Source organism: Microtus pennsylvanicus, chromosome 8 (genome assembly GCF_037038515.1).
Source record: "Microtus pennsylvanicus isolate mMicPen1 chromosome 8, mMicPen1.hap1, whole genome shotgun sequence".
NCBI classification, from domain to species: domain Eukaryota; kingdom Metazoa; phylum Chordata; class Mammalia; order Rodentia; family Cricetidae; genus Microtus; species Microtus pennsylvanicus.
In genome coordinates this window covers 61,620,656-61,642,712 of record NC_134586.1, presented here as the reverse complement: position 1 = coordinate 61,642,712, position 22,057 = coordinate 61,620,656, and the positions used below count along the sequence as shown (strand labels likewise).

Below are 22,057 nucleotides of genomic sequence, written 5' to 3'. Positions count from 1 at the left end.
CAGAGGCAGATGAATCTCTGTGAGTTCAAGGCCTCCATGGGCTACACAAGATCAACGCAGAAACAGATCCAGGTTATGGTGGCTCACACCTTTAATCACATCCCTGGAGGTAATATGAAATGAGAGGAGAGAAAGGTTTAGGCTGCTTAGTTTGCAGTCACCCAGCCTTGTTAGAGGTAAGACTTCTCTAGTGGTTTGACTGCTTTGCTTTTCTGGTTTTCTAATTGAACACCAATATCTGTCTCTGGGTTTTTATTATTCATGCTATACTCTTACTTTTTAATTTTTAAGTGAGCATGAAAGAACCACCACAGGACACACCAAGGACCAAGTTCTCAGCACAAGGAGACTTATTCACCCCAGAGGGACAAAGGGAAGGGAATAAGAGTCCAAGATAGGAGACAAAGGACAAGGGAAAAGAGAAAGGAACAAGATGCAGGGAAGGCTGTTTGCCCCAGAGGGACAAAGGATTTCCTCTGAATAGAGAGGAGACAGACTGGCACATAGGCAAATGACAATTTTCTTTCTTTTTTATTTTTTTATATATATTTATTTTTTAAAAAATTAAAACTATCTTTTTTCTATACATACCAATCTAAGTTCCCACTTCACTCCCCCCACTCCCTTCTCATACTCTCCCACCCCACCCCCATACAATCCTTAGAGAAGGCAAGGCACAATACCCTGTGGAAGTTCCAAGGCCCTACCCACTATATCCAGGCCTAGCAAGGCATCCACCCAAAGAGACTAGATTCCCAAAAAGCCAGTACATGAAGTAGGGATAAATCCTGGTACCACTGCCAGTGGCCCCTCAGTCTACCACAGCCATACAACTGTCAACCACACTCAGAGGGACTGGTTTAGTCCCATGCTTGGTCTTTCCCAGTCCAACTGCAGTTGGTGAGCTCCCACTAGCTTAGGTGGACTGTTTCAGTGGGTGTACCCATCATGGTCTTCACCTCTTTGCTCCTATTCTCATTCCTCCCCACTCTACAACTGTACCTCGGGAACTCAGTCCAGTGCTCTGATGTGGGTCGCTGCCTCTGTTTCCATCAGTTCCTGAATGAAGGTAGTGGTGATATTTAAGATATTCGTCAATCTGACTGCAGGGCAAGTCAAGATTGGACCCCCCTCTCCTCTATTGCTTAGCGTCCTAGCTGGAGTCATCCTTGTAGATCCTGGGAATTTCCCTAGTGCCAGGTTTCTTCTAACCCTATAATTGCTCCCTCAATCAAGGTATCTCTTTCCTTGTTCTCATCTCTGTCCTTCCTCCATCTCGACTATCCCATTCCCTCAAGTTCTCCTCACCCCTCTCCTTCTACCCTCTTTCAACAACCTTAGCCATCAGGGAAATGCAAATCAAAACAACTCTGAGACACCATCTTACACCTGTCAGAATGGCTAAGATCAAAAACAGCAATGATAGCTTATGCTGGAGAGGATGTGGAGTAAGAACACTCATCCATTGCTGGTGGGAATGCAAAGTTGTACAACCACTTTGGAAATCAGCTTTCTGGTTTCTCAGAAAATTGAGAATCAACCTACCTCAGGATTCAGCAATATCATTTGTGGGCATATATTCAAAAAATGCTCAATCATACTACAAAGGCAATTGTTCAACTGTGTTTATAGCAGCATTATTTGTAATAACCAGAACCTGGAAACAGCCTAGATGCTCCTCAACCAAAGAATGGATAAAGAAAATGTGGTACATTTACACATTAGAGTACTACTCAGTGGTAAAAAACGACATCTTGAATTTTGCATGCAAATGGATGAAATTAGAAAACACTATCCTGAGTGAGGTAACACAGACCCAAAAAGATGAATACGATATGAACTCATTCATATGTGGATACTAGCTATAAGCAAAGGACATTGAACCTATAGCTCATGATCCTAGAGAAGCTAAGTAGTAAAGTGAACCCAAAGAAAAACATATATAGATCCACCTGGAAATTGGAAACATACAAGATCGTTTGACAAAATTGGGAACATGGGGGTGGTGGGAGAAGGGAGGTTGGAAGAGGAAGAAGAGGCAAGTGACAATTTTTAAAGTGAAAAAGGGCAACTGTGCGCACGTTAGGATGAGTTGGTTTGTTTTGATTGGGCATCTTAAATAGGTCAGCCAAATGGGGCTTCTGATTTCTGGACTTAAATACTTTGATAGTTGTATGTTGGTGGTCAACCTCAAGAGGAGGAAGTGGCCAAATAAGGGAATAGACCTAGGGTGCTAACTTTATCAATGTAACCTAACAGTTTAGCCAGGCAGAGGGAATGGAGGAAGGGCAAGGTCTGCCAGAGCCATTTTTGCCATACTTGGGTCTACTTGAGCTCTTTAGAGCATATACAAAATAGTAGGCTTCATTAGACTAAAAGGCCCAAAGTCACCTAGTCCTCTATACTGACATTCCCCATCTGTCCCAGCCTTGCTACCACACATATTCTTATAAAAAATGTAAAATAAAATAGAGAACGAAAGCTTCCCTCCTATAGAATATGAGGAATATAAATAGTTTCAAAGTTAAGAAGTAGTAGGAAACTCCTGTCTTCCTCCCTTTCTCTTTCCTTTCTTTGCCTTGCCCTCCTTTGTCAGAGAGCAAATCAATACTCACAAACAAGCCACACTCCAGGGCTACCATCCTACACTTCTGATAAAAGTCAGATGACCTGGTTCAATATTAGTTCCACTCAAGGACTGTGAAGAATTTTGATGGGATTTTGATGGGAATTGCATTGAATCTATAGATTGCTTTTGGGAGAATTGCCATTTTTACTATGTTGATCCTCCTAATCCAAGAGCAAGGGAGATCCTTCCATTTTCTGGTATCCTCTTCAATTTCTTTCTTCAAAGACTTAAAGTTCTTGTCAAATAGATCTTTCACTTCCTTGGCCAGAGTTACCCCAAGATATTTTATGCTATTTGTGGCTATCATGAAAGGTGATGCTTCTCTGATTTCCCTCTCTGCATCCTTATCCTTAGTTTATCAGAGGGCAACTGATTTTCTGGAGTTGATCAGTTAACTTACATAATTGAGAAAGTTGCTTTCTTTTTATTTGTATTGTAGTAACATGGGAATTATTATTATGCTCACTTAACCTGTGTCTCCAGGTTTTGAAAAGATGGTACACAAAAAACGTGTGAAATTCTTATTTCTCTTCCTTTTTCATCTCTAGAGGAATGAGGATGACTTTCATTTAGTAGTATTTGTGATTGCGAATGTGTGTGTGTGTGAATGCTGGGAACAGAACCAGGGCCTCATGATTTCAAACATGTACTCAACCACTATGCCCTATCTCTAGTTCAGAATGAGCTTCCTCATAGATCTGTTGTATGAGAAGAGGGAGACACTCCCAATAGCAAATACTGTAATGTTCAGAGTGACTGTCTGGCTTAGAAGTTATTCATACATTTTATCTGAGGAAACAGATTGAGAAGATTGGGAAAACTGTCAAGTTCAGAGATTTTGTCTTCTCTGCCTTCTGTGTTCATGTCCCTTCTCTTATGAACTAAGGTGGTTTGTTGGCTTCTCACAGTGTAGTCTCACATGTGTGCTTTCCTTAGGCCTAATTTTGAAACTTGTGTTGTCTTTTCAGTTATGCTTATTGCTTTACTGGCTTTTTATTTGATTCATTTGGCAATTATATTTTTTGTAGGGCCTAGGACTAGCAGCTTTTATCTTAGTTTAACCTTAAAAAATAAATAAAAGAACATATTTGCTACATAGTGACAAGTGTTGTTTTAAGTGGGGAAATTGAAGATGCTCCAGGAGGTTGACATGTTTTCTTGGAGTACTCTTCCTGTAAGGTGGTCTGTGGAGCACCCTGCTGATGTCTCAGGTGAGTTAGCATTGCATGTGCTTTTGTTTTCTAGCTTGTTCAGATTATCATCAACACAACACACTTGGAGAAGTCCTGTAAATACTTGGAGGAATTCATCACCAATATCACTAATGTTCTTCCAGAGACGGTTCACACCACCAAACTCTATGGTACCACAACTTTCAAGGTGAGAGCACATTTGTTAGCATAGAGGGAATTGTCATGAGCACACTCCATGGACATAGTCTGGACCATTTCATATGTGGCTTCATTTCCTCAAGATGATTTACGACATGTTTTAGAATAAGGGAGCTTTTGGTTTGCTCTCTATTTTTTCTGGAAAACAAATTTAGATGCCAGGGTGGTGTGTGTGTGTCTGTCCAAAATAACCACAAAATTTCAACTACATCGTCTAGATAGTGTGGTTATAGCTGACATAATATCAACTGTAAATTCTGTATTTGGTAACTCTCTCCTTTCCATGTCTAACTTTTTAAATCTTAATTTTTAAGTGACAAGTCCTTACTCCAAATAGTTAGCCATTTTCTAATTATTTTCCAAGTCCACGGCATTAGTTTTCACTGACCTTAGATCAGAGAAAATGACGCCTTTGTAAAACAAAAGAAAGATTAATGGTAGGTGAGTTTCTGGAGCATAAACACCTTCTCTTAGAAGAAATCTATGAGTCTTGATAAAATGTTGTACATTACCATGTGAAACTTTTCATAGGTTTTAGTCAGAAAAATGTTACAGTATTAAACATTAGAAATACTGAGATGGATATAAAGACGAACCTGAGTGGAGACCAGGCCTGTTATATAGCTCTGGCTGGGCTGGATTTCTGTGTAGGCTAGGCTGGCTTTCTACTCACAGATATCTGCTTGTCTTTCCTCCTGAGTAGCTGGAGTTAAAGGTTGGCACCATTATACTCAGCATGGTTTGAGTTTTTTTGGTTTCATGATTGTTGTAGTTTTAAAACATGTTGTTTAACATTAAAAAAAATCCCCAAATGGTGACAATTAGATAAATAAGTAAAGAGATTTAACCATAATCCATGTCCCCTGTTGTTTCCCTTTTTCTATCCTTTTATCCTTTCTCTGTTTGTGGGTACCATTTCTCAAAAGTTGCTGCCAAAGAAGAAATCAGAGTTAATCATCCATTTAGTGATTACAATCTCTGAAAGGGTTAAGAATTTAACTGTTCATCATTGTTAGAAATATGTGCAGTGTTGAACATGACCCAGTTCTTCCATCTCTGTGATAGCTGCCAGACTGAGTGAAGTGTTTACAAGATGACCCTGGCATTCTTCATATTACCAGCAAGATTACATAAGATAAATTCATTACCAATAATCCTAAATTCATACCATCCCTTTCATATTGTTTAGTAATGTCTGATTACAGCAGCCATGATATCCATGGGCAGTTGGTCCTCACTGTGAATCTCTAAAACATCCTCCCAGAATTTAGATCATTTCTATATTACTTGCAACATTTTTGACAATGTGAATGATAATGTTGTCACATATATTGTTTAGGAAATTATGGCATTATAATAATTATGCACAAGTTCAGTCCAAGCTCTGTTTTTTATCTTGAATAGTTTGAATCTGCTAGTGATTAAATTCAGACATGAGAAAACTACAGACACAGAGCACTGATCACATATTGATATTGATGCCTCTTTAGAGAAGACTTATATAATAAGGAGGCCCTCAGGATGGCACGAAAATGTGATAAGTGCTCTGAGAGCTTCAGAGGTTTTACCCAGGCATTTTAGTGGGAGCCAAAATGATTCGTACATAGTAGCTATTCTTAAAGTATGGATAGAGACTTTATTGTAAAATGTTTCTGTGTGCTCCACTATAAAAGCTAAAACTTTTCTTCAAAGAAAATGTAGGAGTAACTATCATTTAATGTTAGGCAGAGAATAAGGTGTTACTGAATTACATATGAGACTCAGTAGACTGTCTTCCAGGTGGAGAATATGCTGGATCTACTCATGCTCTTCTCAGCCTGTCTCATTTGTAAAATTTCAATGACTTTTCAAATTATGTTTTGAAATCTGGTTAAAGGATGCTTGACACTGTGTTATTTTGGGTTTTAGAAAGGAAGTTTTCATTTGTTTTTGAGATAGAGTTTTACATGCTAGCCCAGGTTATCCTAGAACTCACTGTTTAGTCCACCTTCTTAATGTTGGGAGTACGTATGTGAGTTCCCACTCTTAGCATGTCTAGTGTTCAGAATGCTGAGGGGAATGAAGAGCAGGTAGGAAGTTGTGGAGGCTGAGCAGTTCAACACTGAGCAGAGGAGTAGTGCAGGGGACATTAAAGGTCATACTTGCAGCGCTTTTATGAGAAACATCGATCGCTCAAAGCATGCCAAAAGCTTACTTTTACCAGGGCTATTTCAGATGAGCCAACCCAGAATTCAATGTAAACATGGCAGCTAGGAAAGCTCCATGTTGTGCGTTTGCCTAAGCTACTGTTTCCTGAAACCTTTCCCTTGCAGATGGAAATCTTTATGCTGGAAAAGAGGCAGACACACTCAGAAGGTCTGCAAGGTGTTTTCTGACAGAGCTCCCTCTTTTTCCTTCTGCCATGAGTGACCTAATCCAGCTGGCATACTTGACTTTTCCCACTCAGAAGGTTCTTCTGTCTGTTTTAAAACAGAGACCAAAGCTATTTACTAATTAGCTTTATCATAAGTCTTGTTTATATACTTATTGTGTGACAATCTGATAGGAGAGAATTTTGTAGGAGAGAAAAAGTCTGTTGACTTAGAGCTTCTTTGAGGCACAGGGAACACAGACACTGTTATCTTTTGGAAAGAGCTGTAGAGAGTACTAGAATAAATACATTTGATACCTTCAGTCTGTTGTCTATCCAACAGGTTTAATAAAGCATCTGGTGTGCTTCTGGTAGTCTTATTGGCCTGAACAATGTAAATGTTGCTTTATTTTATGGAACTTATATTCTAATGAACTGATAGCTGATAAGTAGATTTAGCTAATGGCATGAACTAGGGGTTGGGATGGTGGTGATGACCCGACATCATGTTCAAATCCAGAATCATTTAGATTTCTTTAGATGTGCATTTTCATTAAAGGGAATAGTAAGGCAGTGGATTCTAGCCTATTCACGGATGGTAAGTGGTCTATTTATCAGCAATCACTGGTGGAAGTGTGAAGAGTCCCTGTGGTAACAGGCTATTTGCTTTCTAGCCCTTTAGGACATAATAAATACTGTAGTTTTTGTTCTGAAGTTAGATGTGAAGTTTCTACATTGGGACTGAGGTATGGTGATCTGATTTCTCTTTTAATGTAATAATGGTTGTCATGTCATTGTAAATTCAGTGTGGAAGATGTTGGTTCAAGTTGTATGTCATTGAAATAGTCCAGATAAACAGTAGTGCTCAGGTAGAGTGGTAGAGCTAGAAGTGGAGAATGTTTTGAAGACAGAAATGGCAAGTTTTTAGTAACTTTTTTCAGTAAATTTTTTAGTAAAAATTCTTAGGTAATTCCAAGGTTTTTGAATTGAGTAAAGCGTTGAATGATAGTAATAATTCACTGAGAAAGGAAGCATTATTTTCAATTTTTAAATGTAATTATTATATTATTTTTCCTTCTCGTTCCTCCTTTTTATCTCTTCATGTGCACCCCTCCATTAATGGCCTTCTCTTCTTTAGTCATTGTTGTTGCACATATAAATGTTTAGATATGTGTATATGTATGGCTCAATACATATACATAGGATAAGAATTTGTGGGGAAGAATCTGCCTGCTCCACAAGGTGGCCAGAAAGAAAGTAAAAATTATGCAGGAGGGAGTCAGAGTCCTCATACCTTCTTTATGCACCTAATGACCTCATTTCTTTGCAGTAATCCCCAACTACTAAAGGGTCTACATTTTCCTGATAGTCCTAAGTTCACTGGTGAATTCTGTAAAAAATTAAGGATGATACTCTACCCATTTTCTATAATGTATTTCTAGAAAATTGTAGCTTAGAATCCTACCAGTATCATTTTGTGAGGTCTGCTTACCCTAATATCAAACTCACAAATAAGATAGGAAAGTTTCATGGGGGTCACAAACATGAACAAAATTCCTTATAAAGCAGAAGTACATTGTAGACAAGTGCTACTCATTTTACCTCTACAAATGTGCATCAGCATTCATCCATTAGTCAATGGAAGTCATCATGTCAAGCCAACTAAAAAAAGAAAAGCTGTATTGTGGGAGAATTGTCTGTATTCTGTCAATCATGTTATAAATAAATGCTGATTGGCCAGACAGGAAATATAGGCGGGAAAACCAGAAAGGAAGTAGAAATGATGTAATGAGAACAGGAGAATTCTGGGAAGGAGGAAGTTGATTCCTCCTACTCCTGCCCAGACCACCTAAGCAGCAGGATGTGATCTGCCCCACTGAAAAAAGGTACAGAGCCACATGGCTAACATGGATCAAAAAAATGGGTTAATCAAGATGTGAGAGTTAGCCAGTGAGAGGCTAGAGCTAATGGGCCAATCGGCTTATAATTTATGGAGACCTATGTGTGATTTTCTTTGGGGCTAAACAGTTGTGAGGTAAAGGGTGGGACAAAAACCCAACAACAAGCAGACCCCCGTTCATGTTACACTGTATATCAATAGGTGAAGAAAAATACTTATTTATGCTAAATTCTCAACAAACAGGAATCAAGACTGGGGTTGGGACACTTCTTCTACCTTAAAAAAATACCCATAAATCCTGCACAGATAGTGTCATATTTCATGGTGAGAACATGAACGAGGAAACAGAGCTGCCCTCTTTTACCACTCCTCTGCAGCATCTCACAACACATGACAAGGAAAGCTGTGTGGAGAGGGAAGAAAGAAATAAAACCCATGGTTTGTAAGTAACAGGAGTGACTGTAGGAAATCCTAAATGAAGTAATGGACTAATGAAAATAACTGGTTATATTAAGGTTTGGGTTACAGGTTAGCATAAAAGTCAGTCTTTCCTTCCTATTAATAGTAACCAACTAGAATTTGAAGTTTGACAAAACAACAGCTACAAATTCTATATTAGTAACCAGAAGTAAAACAAATTACTTAATCTGGCAAATGCAATTCCTATATGATGAAAATTTAAAAACTCTGATGAAAGAAACCAAAGATCTAACTATTTTTCATGTTTATGAGTGGGAGGACAATGTTATCAGTCTTGGTTTTTCCTAACCACATGCCTGTTTACTGCATCCTCTTTCACCATTTCAGCAAATTATGTTGTGGCTCTTTAAAGTAAAATTGGAAAGGTAAAACACACAGAATGGCCAACAATTTTAAAAAGTACAGTTAGAGGATTGAGTACTTGAGTTCATGTCTTACTATAAATGAAGATACAGAAACGAGATGGCAAGAAAATGGTCCAATAGATGAATAAAGTGAACTACCCTCCCTAGAAACTAGGCCTATGCATTGGTATTCAACTCATCTTCTAGAAAGAGTAAAGGCAGTGTAATAGATAATGGAGTGGAATTTTACTTTTCAACCAAAGATGCTGGGCATCTGTGAAAACAGCAAAACCTACAAGAATTCCAGATGCACACCTTACATCTATCTAACATTAACTGAAAACATAAACTCTAAATAAAATGTGCAATACTACAACCCTTTGCAGATAACTTAAGAAGAAATGTAGATGACCCTGGATTTGGCAATTTTCTTCCCCAGTACAGAGGTAAAGTTTAACTACTTAGAAAAGCAGTGTGGAACATCTTAAAAAATTAAAAGTAACAATTTTTTATTATATAGTAATCCTGTTACATGTTCTTGCAGTGCTGGTCATGATAATCAAGATAGGGAGTCGGCCTACCATCAATCAGTGGATACATGGAAAGGGAAATGTGATATAGAAACACAAGTGAATCCTGTATATTGGCTTATGAAATAAAGAATTTTTGGTCATTTTTAGCATCTTGGATAATCCTAGGAGACATTATGTTAAGTGAAATAACCATAGTAAGACAAATATTGATGATCTTACTTCCATATTGAATCTAAAAAATTGAACTTTCATAAGTAGAGCAAAGCATGGTCACAGAAGACTTTGATAGTGGTTAGGCCATTTTGGTCAAAGAACCCAACATTTTTGAAGCAGTTCAAGAGCTCATTCTTCAGCAGATAATTAAAGTTAGTAAGTGTATTGTATCTTGAAAATTTCTGATAGACTCTTTTAAAATTTTTTCTCCACAAAAATAATAAATATTTGAGGTCATGCATGCCATTCTGAGCTTGATTTGTATATGCTAATTATCTCATTATGTTAAAGAAAGCTCAGAGTTCTGACACTAACCAGTGAAAGTAATGTATAGGTATATTTATAGCATACATGTATAGCATAGGCATATTTACAAGCAGCTGAAGGAACCAGGGGATGTAGGAAATTTAGAAATAAAGTAACATTTTTTTTTTTTTGGAGTCACACAAAGAGTCAAAATGGAACCTATTTCTGAGAGTAAATTTACCTTTTGACATAAATGAGAAAATAAAAGGAAATAGATTCCAGGGGATATTTGTAAATACATTTTCCTAATTTAGTGAAGAAAAAGATAGCTTTTCTTATAGATCACTTAACCCTTCCCTCAGAAAGAGGGAGGGAGACAGTGGGTACATGTAAAATCTGATTAGAAAAGGTTCCTTTGGGCTGTTCCTGAAAGCTGATATGATTCGACACTCCAAGCTCTGTTACTAGGTGGGTATAGACATGTGGTGGTTACATCACATACATGTTTGCCTTTTTTATCCTGGGCATCTGAATGTGTTTACATTTAAATATTATTTCCCAGGATGCTAGACATGCGGCTGAAGAAGAGATATATACAAATTTAAATCAGAAGATTGACCAGTTTCTGCAGCTGGCTGACTACGACTGGATGGCTGGAGAGTTAGAAAGCAAAGCTAGTGATTACCTAGTTGACCTCATTGCCTTCCTCCGGAGCACATTTGCTGTGTTCACACACCTTCCTGTAAGTGACCATCCCTTCTAGTTCCTTTAAACTAGCTTTGAGAAAGATCTTTACTTCTCATTTAAGCTGTCAGGGGCCTCTTTAATGTCTACGAACTCCTAGTAGATACATAAATTCGTAAAGTAGTTTTCAGGCCTCCCATATACTTTGTTTTTAAAGACTTGTGTTTTGTCTATGATGTCAGGTCTTCCAACTAAGTACAAAGTCATTAGTATAGGACATGGCAAATACCTTGTAAAGAATATCAAAGAAACTTGCTAGTTAACATCTAAAGTCTGTTTCTTTTAATTTGAGGACATCCTTTGATTTTTTTTTATGATTTGAAACTCTTTGTTGTACCTCTTATCTTTTTATCTGGTTTGTAGTTGTTTTCTGGTTATATTAGTCACAATCATTTAAAGTTGTGTTTATTAACTTATTATTTATGTACCTATTGATGGGTTTGATTTTTTAGTGATAGGTTCATGATTCTTCCTAGTATTTTTTGTTTGCTCTTAGACATTGCCTTCTTGAGGTAGATATTTAGAAAGAGTGTTAGAAGTCGTTTGATGCACAATTAAAAATATTTTTTTAAAAAACAAACAAACGAAAACCAAAAAACCAATTTGTAAGGTGTTGGTGTCTGTATACCACTCACTTGCTTTTCCTATACTCTTTGAGTGTTTGTGTACACCTCAAATTTATATATTGGACCTATTTACCCCTGTAATAGCAGGCTTACCCTTACCAGACATGAAATCTGTTATCATCTGAACCTTAAACTTTCCAGGTTCCAGTATGGGAGAAATAAAGTTTTGTTGTTTATGAGATGTCAATATTTTTGTTATTTATAAACTGCCTAGTCTGCCATGTTTTGTTACTGCAACAGGAATATATTTAAAAACAGTCTACCTGATATTCTTATATATTTGTCTTGAGCTGAGTCCCTATGTCTGAGTTACTGTGACACTTTGGATAATCTCACTCTACCTTTCAGAGGTTTTGGCATAAACCTTTATTTTCCTGAGTCATTAAGGTTTAGAATTCAACAAATGTCATAATGGAAAATTTGGTTCTCAGATCTCTAATTTTAGCACTCTAGTCCTTTGAAAGTAAGAAAAATTGTTTTAAATCTGTAATAACTATTCTCTTCCTGGGACCCTGGGACCTAATTCTGGTTTTTTGTTTATTGCCTGTGCTGGAGTTTGGCCAGTGTTGCTAAGGACAGCTAATGATCCTCAGATCACATTAAAAATGGTCTGCCTTTTCTGTAGTTTTATTCTTTTTAGTACTCCATGTTCATAGCACTAGCCCTGGATGTCCTGGAACAAGCTCTGTAGACCAGGCTGGCCTTGAACTCATGGAGATCTGCTTGCCTCTGCCCCTCGGTATCTGGGATTAAGGGAGTGCCCCACTCCTGCCAAGTATCCCAGTTACTGGAATTAAAAGCGTGCCCCAATACTGTGGAGTATGAATTGTGATGTCTTTAAAGAAAAGAATTGTCTGATATTTTTTTTTTTTACTTCTAGTTGTGCTTAGGAAAATTGGCTTACAGAAAATTGTACTATTTTATCTCACTTCACCCTAATAACAAAAAAGGACAAATCTAGCACAAAATACTTTAAAAATTCACTGGAACTGGAGAAAACAGCTTAGTTATCAAAAGTACTTGCTGCTCTTGCAGAGACCTGTGTTTGGTTGCCAGTACATACATGGTGGTTTACAACCATCTGTGCTAGCTTCTTGCCCCTGGGTACCAGGCACATGCACAGTGCAGTTATATACATATAGGCCATACATATAATACAAATAAGCAAATCTTTAAAAAATAAAAAATAAGCTTACAATTATGGGTAAAAATAAATTAAAGTTGAATGTCTATTCTAGATGTTGTGAGACAGTAATTTAAAAACTATTATCTAGGATTTATTATAGAAATACAAGAATGATTCTAGATACTAAAAGTCTTTTAATATTTGACTTTCCCAGTTAATATGTAAATGAGAGAAAGTATCTTGGTATATAGTTATAACTTATAAAGTTACAAGGACATTGTATAATATCCAATGTTTATTCTTGACATAAAGACAAAATACACTAAAATATAAGTAGACTAATGCTTTAATAATTGGAACTTCAACAGGTATTATAAATTTCACAAGGTTATACTAAACACATGAATTGACATTAGTGTCATCAGAAGGTTAAAAATTCTTATCACCAATGTTTTACAAGTTTCCTTAAATAGATAAGATTTTCTAAGAAAAAATTATAATTGTAGTAGCCAGATATGTGCTTCAGTATATTTTTACTGCTATAACATATCTAAATAAATTGAAAAGAGTAGAATTTTTTTGTGTATCCTTAATAAGTAATTAGTAGAAATCATAGAGTTACATACAAGTGTACTTGGGGATACTTTGTGGTGCAGAGTTTTCCAAGTCTCATCAAATTATCATGAGCACCAAGTGAATTTCATAAGGAAATATGTCAGTTAAATAATTCTAAAATTGACAGTAAAGCGAAATTAGACACTATTAAAAATATAATTGTGGTCTTTACCTATTAGATACCAAATGCTGTAGAACAAAATAAGGAATATTCTTTCAAACTAGAATAGACTGACATTAAAGGAGTAGAATGCAAAAATTTATAAGTATTTCAGGATCTGTGAAAGAAGTGCTATCTCAATTAAAAAAAAAAGACCTTCAATAAAATTGCTACTACTCTCGGCCAGTTTGGTTGAAGATGTAAGTAAGTTCTCTCTTTCTATATGACAGTGAATTTTACCCTGAATAAATATTTGAGTTTTTCCTAGGAAAATATTTGGGATATTGGTGCATTTTCTATAGTCTGAAAATATGTCAGTGTTCTAAAGTTGACCCCAATGCTTGAAGTCATCAGATAAAAGACTGATAGCTCGCTTGCTTGCTGCTTAAAAGAAAGTGAAATGGAATACATGCTCATCATAAATAGCAATTGCAATGTGTGCCTTCAATAGAGCCTGTCATACAATAAAATTTACAGATGATCAAGAGCTTTTCAACCATCATACTCAGAAACTAGAAAATATTATAAATATTCTATATAGTTTGAGCTGAATTTTAGTGTGCATCTTTGCGTATTAATCACGTTCTGTGTAGTAAATGTATAGAATTTATACTTCCAGGTTGAATTATACTTTTCCATGTGTAACTTTCGTGTTTTCCTTTGTTTTTCTTCCTGGTTTTTATTTTTATTTTTTCTGTGTGAAGCATTTGATCTCTTTTTAATCCTAGTGGAGTGAGTGGGTAGGTGATATTTAGAATTATATTCATCTCTAGAATTTCTCAGTCTTTAAGAACTAATTTTATGTATATTTAAAGCAATAATTTATCAAAGCACTATTTTTCAACTGGATTTTATTTTATTTTTTTTTGGAGAAAATGAAGAATAGTATTTTGTCTCTTGTGGTTTCTCTATCTTTGAGTGACAATCATGTGAGTAGATCTTACAGTACCATAAGGAGGAAGCACAGGGTCAAAAGTCTGTGTAAAGGTTAGGGCTAGCTATGCTGTATCAGTGCTTTTCACACTCGTTTCCCTGCACCTGAGAAGCACTTCTCTCCTGTGCTCCTGGCCATGCGCTGTGTGATCAGTGTACCTTGAACCAGCATCAGCTCCCAGAGCTTCTCACCATGCTTCAATTAGTTTATTGAACTTTTGGGCCATTGTTTAACGCAAAGTGCATTATTTTGTCACTAGATACCAAGTCTTGCATGAAAAGACCTTTTCACACCTCTTTACCAACTCACAACTATATCTGAGGCACACTAAACTATGTTGAACAGAGCCATAATTTAAATGACTTTTCTCTGTGGGATTCCCTGGATTTCTATTTAATATTAGTACATAAAGTTTTGGTCATTATGGCCCAAACATTTCCCAATAGGGAAAATACATTATAGTAATGTCACTATGACATAGGAACTCAGTCAGTGGAGATTTTCTGTGTGTGTGTGTGTGTGTGTGTGTGTGTGTGCGTGTGCACGTGTGCATATGTGTGTGTTACTTGTTAGTGAGTTACTTATTTCTAACTGCCGTAACTCCTTATCTAACAAATTATGTGAAAGTCTCTCATCTGGCAATAATGATTATCTAAGTGGACCCACTCCCTGGGCTCTCTGTGAACAAAATATGGAAAGTTCCAGGATCCTCATGAGACAAACAGGTACAGCCTTTAGGATATAATAATATATTTCTTCATATTAATTACATGGGTAGACCGAATGTCCAACAAATTTTCTTTTCTTTAATGGGGATAAATAACAGATTTGCTAATGATATCTCTGCCTATCAAGAAATTGGTTTATGTTTCCTGTTTCTGCACTTTAACTACCTAGAGTCCATTGAGCAGCAGATTAGCTCCCTGTCTGTGAGCTACTAGGCTTCCAAGTTTAATCACTTATGTTCCTTAGAGGGTTTGTGTTTCTTTACAGAGGCTTATGTGTGTTGGGCAATTACTTGGCAGTTTTTTCCCAAGAAAATTCCGGTTACTAGCAGTAGTTTCTGCTGTTTCTGGTAGTGTACAGCCAGTAGTCTTTGGCCTCTTTAATGATACCAACTTATAAATCATACCTTTTTCTTATAGTTCATTTAAAAGAATCTGATTAATCCTGACTTTGGTCATGAGATGTGTCAGAGAATTAGCAGAGCATGGAGTTTGAAGGAGTAGATCCTGTAGCTGTAACTTTGTGTCAGACAAGCAGCTTCATTGAGAAGGCCCAGTAGGTGAGATAACCTCAGCCACTTTAATCTCTGCTGACTGACACTGGGATGCTCCTCAAGGTGCTGATGTGCCAAGGCTCTGGGTGGTATTTGAGAACAGGACACTGGGGTCAACATTACTGGTAAAAGTAATGTAATTAAAAACCTTAACTGTGTAGTAATAGGCACATAGGTCTGTCAACTGAGTTTTCTGTCCTGCCCGGTTCCTGCAGTCATTAATTCCCAAAGAAATCACACAGAGGTCTACATTAACTATTGATGTAGGAGTGTCATATATCAATCTGTTGATTTCATTGGTTAAGCAATAAAGAAACTGCTTGGCCCTCATAGGTTAAAACATAGGTGGGAAGAGTAAACAGGACAGAATGCTGAGAGAAAGAAGCTGAGTCAAAGACTCGCCATGATTCTCCCACTCCAGGCAGATGCAGGTTAAGATCATTCCTGGTAAGCCAGCTTATGGGTTACAGCAGATTATTAGAAATGGGCTAGTCCAGGTGCGAGAGCTAGCCTAGAAGAGGCTAGATAGAAATGGGCCAAGCAGTGTTTAAAAGAATACAGTTTCTGTGTAATTATTTTGGGTAAAGCTAGCCATGTGGGCAGCCGGGTGCGGGGGGACGCAGCCCCGCCGCTCCTGTTTCAACAAACTATAAACTGATTGGCCCATTAGCTCAGGCTTATTAACTCTTTTTTTTATTGAGAAAAGGAAAAAAAAGTTTCCCCCTCCTCCCAGCTTCCCATTTCCCTCCCCCTCCTCCCACCCTTCTCCCCCTCCCCCCACTCCTCTCCCCCTCCCTCTCCAGTCCAAAGAGCAGTCAGGGTTCCCTGCCCTGTGGAAACTCCAAGGTCCTCCCCCCTCCGTCCATGTCTAGGAAGGTGAACATCCAAACTGGCTAGGCTCCCACAAAGACAGAACATGAAGTAGGATCAAAACCCCTTGCCATTGTCCTTGGCTTCTCATCATCCCTCCTTGTTCGCCATGTTCAGAGAGTCCGGTTTTATCCCATGCTTTTTCAATCATAGTCCAGCTGGCTTCGGTGAGCTCCCAATAGATCAGCCCCACTGTCTCAGTGGGTGGGTGCACCCCTCGTGATCCTGACTTCCTTGCTCATCTTCTCCCTCCTTCCGCTCCTCATTGGGACCTTGGGAGCTCAGTCCAGTGCTCCAATGTGGGTCTCTGTCTCTATCCATCACCAGATGAAGGTTCTAGATGATATGCAAAATATTCGTCAGTATTGCTATAGGATAGGGTCGTTTCAGGTTCCCTATCCTCATCTGCCCAAGGAACTAACTGGGGACCTCGGCTTGGGCTCCTGGGAGCCACTCTAGGTTCAAGTCTCTTGCCAACCCTAAGGTGGCTCCCTTAACTAAGAATTGTGCTTCTGTGCTCCCCTAGCCAGCCTTCCTTTACCCCAATCATCCTGTTTCCCCAAGTTCCCCCCATCCTCCCCTTCTCACTTTTTTCTCCCCATCTCCCCTTACCCCCAACCCACCCCACCCCCAAGATCCCACTTTCCTCCCCAGCAATTTTGTCTACTTCCCATAGGCAAGAGGATAACTATATGTTTTTCCTTGGGTTTACCTTCTTGTTTAGCTTCTTTAGGTTCACCAAGTGTAGACTCCGTGACCCTTATTTATGGCTAGAAACCAATTATGAGTGAGTACATCTCATGTTCATCTTTTTGGGTCTGGGTTACCTCACTCAGGATAGTGTTTTCTATTTCCATCTGTTTGCATGCAAAATTCGAGAAGTCATTGTTTTTTACTGCAGCGTAGTACTCTACTGTGTATATATTCCACACTTTCTTCATCCATTCTTCCATTGAAGGACATCTAGGTTGTTTCCAGGATCTGGCTATTACAAAAATACTGCTATGAACATAGTTGAACAAATGCTTTTGTCGTATGATAGGGCATCTCTTGGGTATATTCCCAAGAGTGGTATTACTGGATCTTGGGGTAGGTTGATCCCGAATTTCTTGAGAAATTGCCACACTGATTTCCAAAGTGGTTGCACAAGTTTGCATTCCCACCAGCAATGGATGAGGGTACCCCTTACTCCACAGCCTCTCCAGCAGAGGCTATCATTGGTGTTTTTGATTTTAGCCATTCTGACAGGTGTAAGATGATATCTCAAAGTTGTTTTGATTTGCATTTCCCTGATTGCTAAGGAGGTTGAGCATGACCTTAAGTGTCTTTTAGCCATTTGAACTTCTTCTGTTGAGAATTCTCTGTTCAGTTCAGTGCCCCATTTTTTAATTGGGTTAATTAGCATTTTAAAGTCTAGTTTCTTGAGTTCTTTATATATTTTGGAGATCAGACCTTTGTCTGTTGCGGGGTTGGTAAAGATCTTCTCCCAGTCAGTGGATTGCCTTTTTGTCTTAGTGACAGTGTCCTTTGCTTTACAGAAGCTTCTCAGTTTTAGTAGGTCCCATTTATTCAATGTTGCCCTTAATGCCTGTGCTTCTGGGGTTATACCTAGGAAGCGATCTCCTGTGCCCATCTGTTGTAGGGTACTTCCCACTTTCTCTTCTATCAGGTTCAGTGTGTTTGGACTGATATTGAGGTCTTTAATCCATTTGGACTTGAGTTTTGTGCATGGTGATAGATATGGGTCTGTTTTCATTCTTCTACAGGTTGACATCCAGTTGTGCCAGCACCATTTGTTAAAGATGCTTTCTTTCTTCCATTGTATACTTTTAGCTCCTTTATCAAAAATGAGGTGTTCATAGGTTTGTGGGTTAAAATCCGGGTCTTCTGTACGATTCCATTGGTCGACTTCTCTGTTTTTATGCCAATACCACCCTGTTTTCATTACTGTAGCTCTGTAATTGAGTTTGAAGTCAGGGATGGTAATGCCTCCAGAAGATCCTTTATTGTATAGGATTGTTTTGGCTATCCTGGGTTTTTTGTTTTTCCATATAAAGTTGATTATTGTCCTCTCAAGATCTGTGAAGAATTTTGATGGGACCTTGATGGGGATTGCAATGAATCTATAAATTGCCTTTGGTAGAATTGCCATTTTTACTATGTTGATCCTCCCAATCCAAGAGCAGGGGTGGTCCTTCCATTTTTTGGTATCCTCTTCAATTTCTTTCTTCAATGCCTTAAAGTTCTTGTGAAATAGATCTTTTACTTCCTTGGTTAGAGTTACCCCAAGATATTTTATGCTATTTGTGGCTATCGTGAAAGGTGAAGTTTCTATAATTTCCCTCTCTGCTTCCATATCCTTTGTGTATAAGAGGGCAACTGATTTTTTGGAGTTGATCTTGTATCCTGCCAAATTACTAAAGGTGTTTATCAGCTGTAAAAGTTCTTTGGTGGAGTTTTGGGGGTCGCTTATGTACACTATCATATCATCTGCGAATAACGAAAGTTTAACTTCTTCCTTTCCAATTCGAATCCCCTTGATCCCATTATGTTGTCTTATTGCTATTGCTAGAACTTCAAGCACTATATTGAAGAGGTATGGCGAGAGTGGACAGCTTTGTCGTGTTCCTGAGTTTAGTGGGATGCCTTTGAGTTTCTCTCCGTTTAATTTGATGTTCGCTGTCGGCTTGCTGTATATTGCTTTTATTATATTTAGGTATGACCCTTGTATCCCTAATCTCTCCAATACTTTTATCATAAAGGGATATTGGATTTTGTCAAATGCTTTTTCAGCATCTAATGAAATGATCATATGGTTTTTTTCTTTCAGTTTATTTAAATGAGGGAATACATTGATAGATTTGCGTATGTTGAACCAGCCCTGCATCTCTGGGATGAAGCCTACTTGATCATAATGGATAATTTTCCTAATGTGTTCTTGGATACGGTTTGCCAGTATTTTGTTGAGGATTTTTGCGTCAATGTTCATGAGTGAGATTGGCCTGTAATTCTCTTTCTTGGTTGAGTCTTTGTGCGGTTTTGGTATCAGAGTGACTGTAGCTTCATAAAAGGAATTTGGCAATGACTCTTCTGTTTCTATATTGTGAAATACATTAAGGAGTATAGGTATTAGGTCTCCTTGGAAGTTCTGGTAGAATTCCACATTGAAACCATCTGGTCCTTGGCTTTTTTTGTAGGGAGGTTTTTGATAACAGCTTCTAATTCTTCGCAACTAACAGGTCTATTTAGGTCGTTCACCTGGTCCTGGAACTAGCTCTTCTAGACCAGGCTGGCCTCGAACTCACAGAGATCCGCCTGCCTCTGTCTCCCTAGTGCTGGGATTAAAGGCATGCGCCACCACCGCCCCACTTCAATTTGATCTTTCTATAACTGCCTGCCCTGTAGGATTGTATGGAATACCCGTGATATGCTTTTTATTATAATAAGCAAAAATGGTTTCATTTTCTTAGAGACATATGCTGAAGTATTACGTCTGTCTTTATTTGTACATGTATACATATGATGGCCATAACTTCTTGCAAAGGTATGATTACCGAATCGGTCTTTTTTGAACTCAAGGCAATTGCTCATTGAAAACCTGAATAGGTGTCAATGGTGTGGTATACATATTTTAGTTTTTCAAAATCTACAAAATGAAACACACCCATCTGCCAGATTTCATTCTTTTGAGTCCCCTTTGGGTTATTTCCTAAAATAGTAGTGTTTGATTGTATAAAGAATATTTTGGACATTTCTTTATAATTTCTTTGACTTGTCATGTAATGGCAAAGCATTTTCTTAAACCTTTGCAATTGATATGATGTTTTTTAAATGAAATTCTGAGGCCCTCAGCACATTTACAATCAATAGTTGATCAATTTCTGCATAATCTTATGCTAGAGGACCTGGGACACCTGTATGTGATTGGATGTGTGTTTTGTATATGGGATGATGCCTAGTCTTGATGATATCTTTTAAATGAGTAAATCGTTCAGCAATCTCAGTTTGCAAAACAACTCATTCTGCATATTGCAAATTGGTATTGAGAGGTTCTTTAAAATCTTTTCGTACCATGAGAATAACACGTAATTCTGACTTTTGGGCATAATCATAAGGACTTTAATCCACTTTGCTTAAAATTTCTGATTTGTAACCTGCCTTTTCTGATTTATTTGCATCAGTGTACAAATATGGGCTCCAGTTATTGGTGTGTCCTGTACAATGTGAGGAAGGATACAGTTTGCTCTCTATATAAATTGAATTTTCTTGCTTTTGGGATAGTTGTTGCTAATCCACCCCCCCCCCCAAATTACTACAAGCTCTTTGCTAGGGTTCACTTTCTTCCTATAATATGTCAATTTTATCTTTATTTAAAGGTACTATAACTTCTGCTGTGTCTATTTTTACTAAGTGATGAAGTCTCAATTTTCCTTTTAGAATTAACTCAGAGACCTTTTCCACCTAAGATTTTAATATTTTACTCATTTGACATGGTAAAAGATGCATTCGAAGATAATCTCTTCCCTCTGCATTGAAATTCCTGTAGGGGAATGTTTGCATGGTAATATGACCAGAGTGCAGTTACAATTTAGAGTCACGTGACAATTCCCTTCTCTAATTTCTCTTCAATAAAAGCTCAGCTTCAGCTCATAATTCCCTGTGATTATTTAAGTCCTCGTTACAGTCTAAGGTTTCATTTAAATTAATCAGGTCATTGGGACCTATCTCTGTAGTGTGCTGAAGATGGGAAATATCTCCTAGCAATTTTTGGAAGTCATTAAGAGTCTGCAATTGAGCTCTCCTAATTTGCACCTTTTTGGGTTTAAATATCTGTAAACCTATATTATTGCCTAAATAATTAGTGGAACGCCCTATTTGTATGTTTTAGGAACCATTTGTAGTCCCTGACAAGACAAAATTTTCTTTACTTCTCCAAACATTCTTTATAAAGTGTCTGCATTTGAATTAGATAGCAAAATGTTGTTAATGTAATGGTAAAGTATAGATCCAGGAAATTGCTTATATATCATTTTCAGTGGCATACTTAGAAAATATTGACACAGGGTGGGGCTATTTAACATTTTCTGTGGTAATAGGAACCTTTCATATATATCTTTTAGCAGACTGAGAATTATAAGCAGTCACTGTTTAGGCAAAATTTTCTCTCTCTTTTTCTTGTAAAGGTATATTGAAGAAATAATCTTTTAAATAAATAAATGGCCATCCTTTAGGCAATAGAGAAGGCAATAGAGAGTGTCAGACTGTAGAGAACCCACTGGCTGAATCACTTTATTAACAGCTCTTAGATGTGTTACCATTCACCACTTTCCAGATTTCTTTTAATGGCAATACAGGAAATTTCCAAGAACTGGTTGATTCTTAAATTGCCGAGCATCTAGATACTCCTGTACCAGCTGTTCTAAAGCCTGCAATTTCTTTATTGTTAAAGACCTTTACTTAATCCATACAGGTTTGTCTGTCTGCCTTTGAGATATCAGAAACTGCTGTGCCCTGTTATTCTACAACTGAATGGTCGCTCACTGTTCTTTTTAAATCCTTCTAATATTTTTCCCAGAAACATACATTAATTTATGGTTCATTTCTAAGATTGTGGAAA

At 37.7% G+C, this 22,057-nt stretch overlaps 1 protein-coding gene across 3 annotated transcripts in view; it reads left to right on the top strand.

The window, feature by feature from the left end:
- The window catches only part of LOC142856324 (exocyst complex component 6B), a 523,494-nt gene that overhangs the window by 266,853 nt on the left and 234,584 nt on the right, over positions 1-22,057 (top strand). For all 3 annotated transcript variants that reach the window (XM_075983673.1, XM_075983672.1, XM_075983674.1), the window contains exons 17-18: positions 3,875-4,009; positions 10,649-10,828. In XM_075983673.1, the coding sequence (XP_075839788.1) occupies positions 3,875-4,009; positions 10,649-10,828 (315 nt within the window). The remainder of the gene's footprint in view (positions 1-3,874; positions 4,010-10,648; positions 10,829-22,057) is intronic.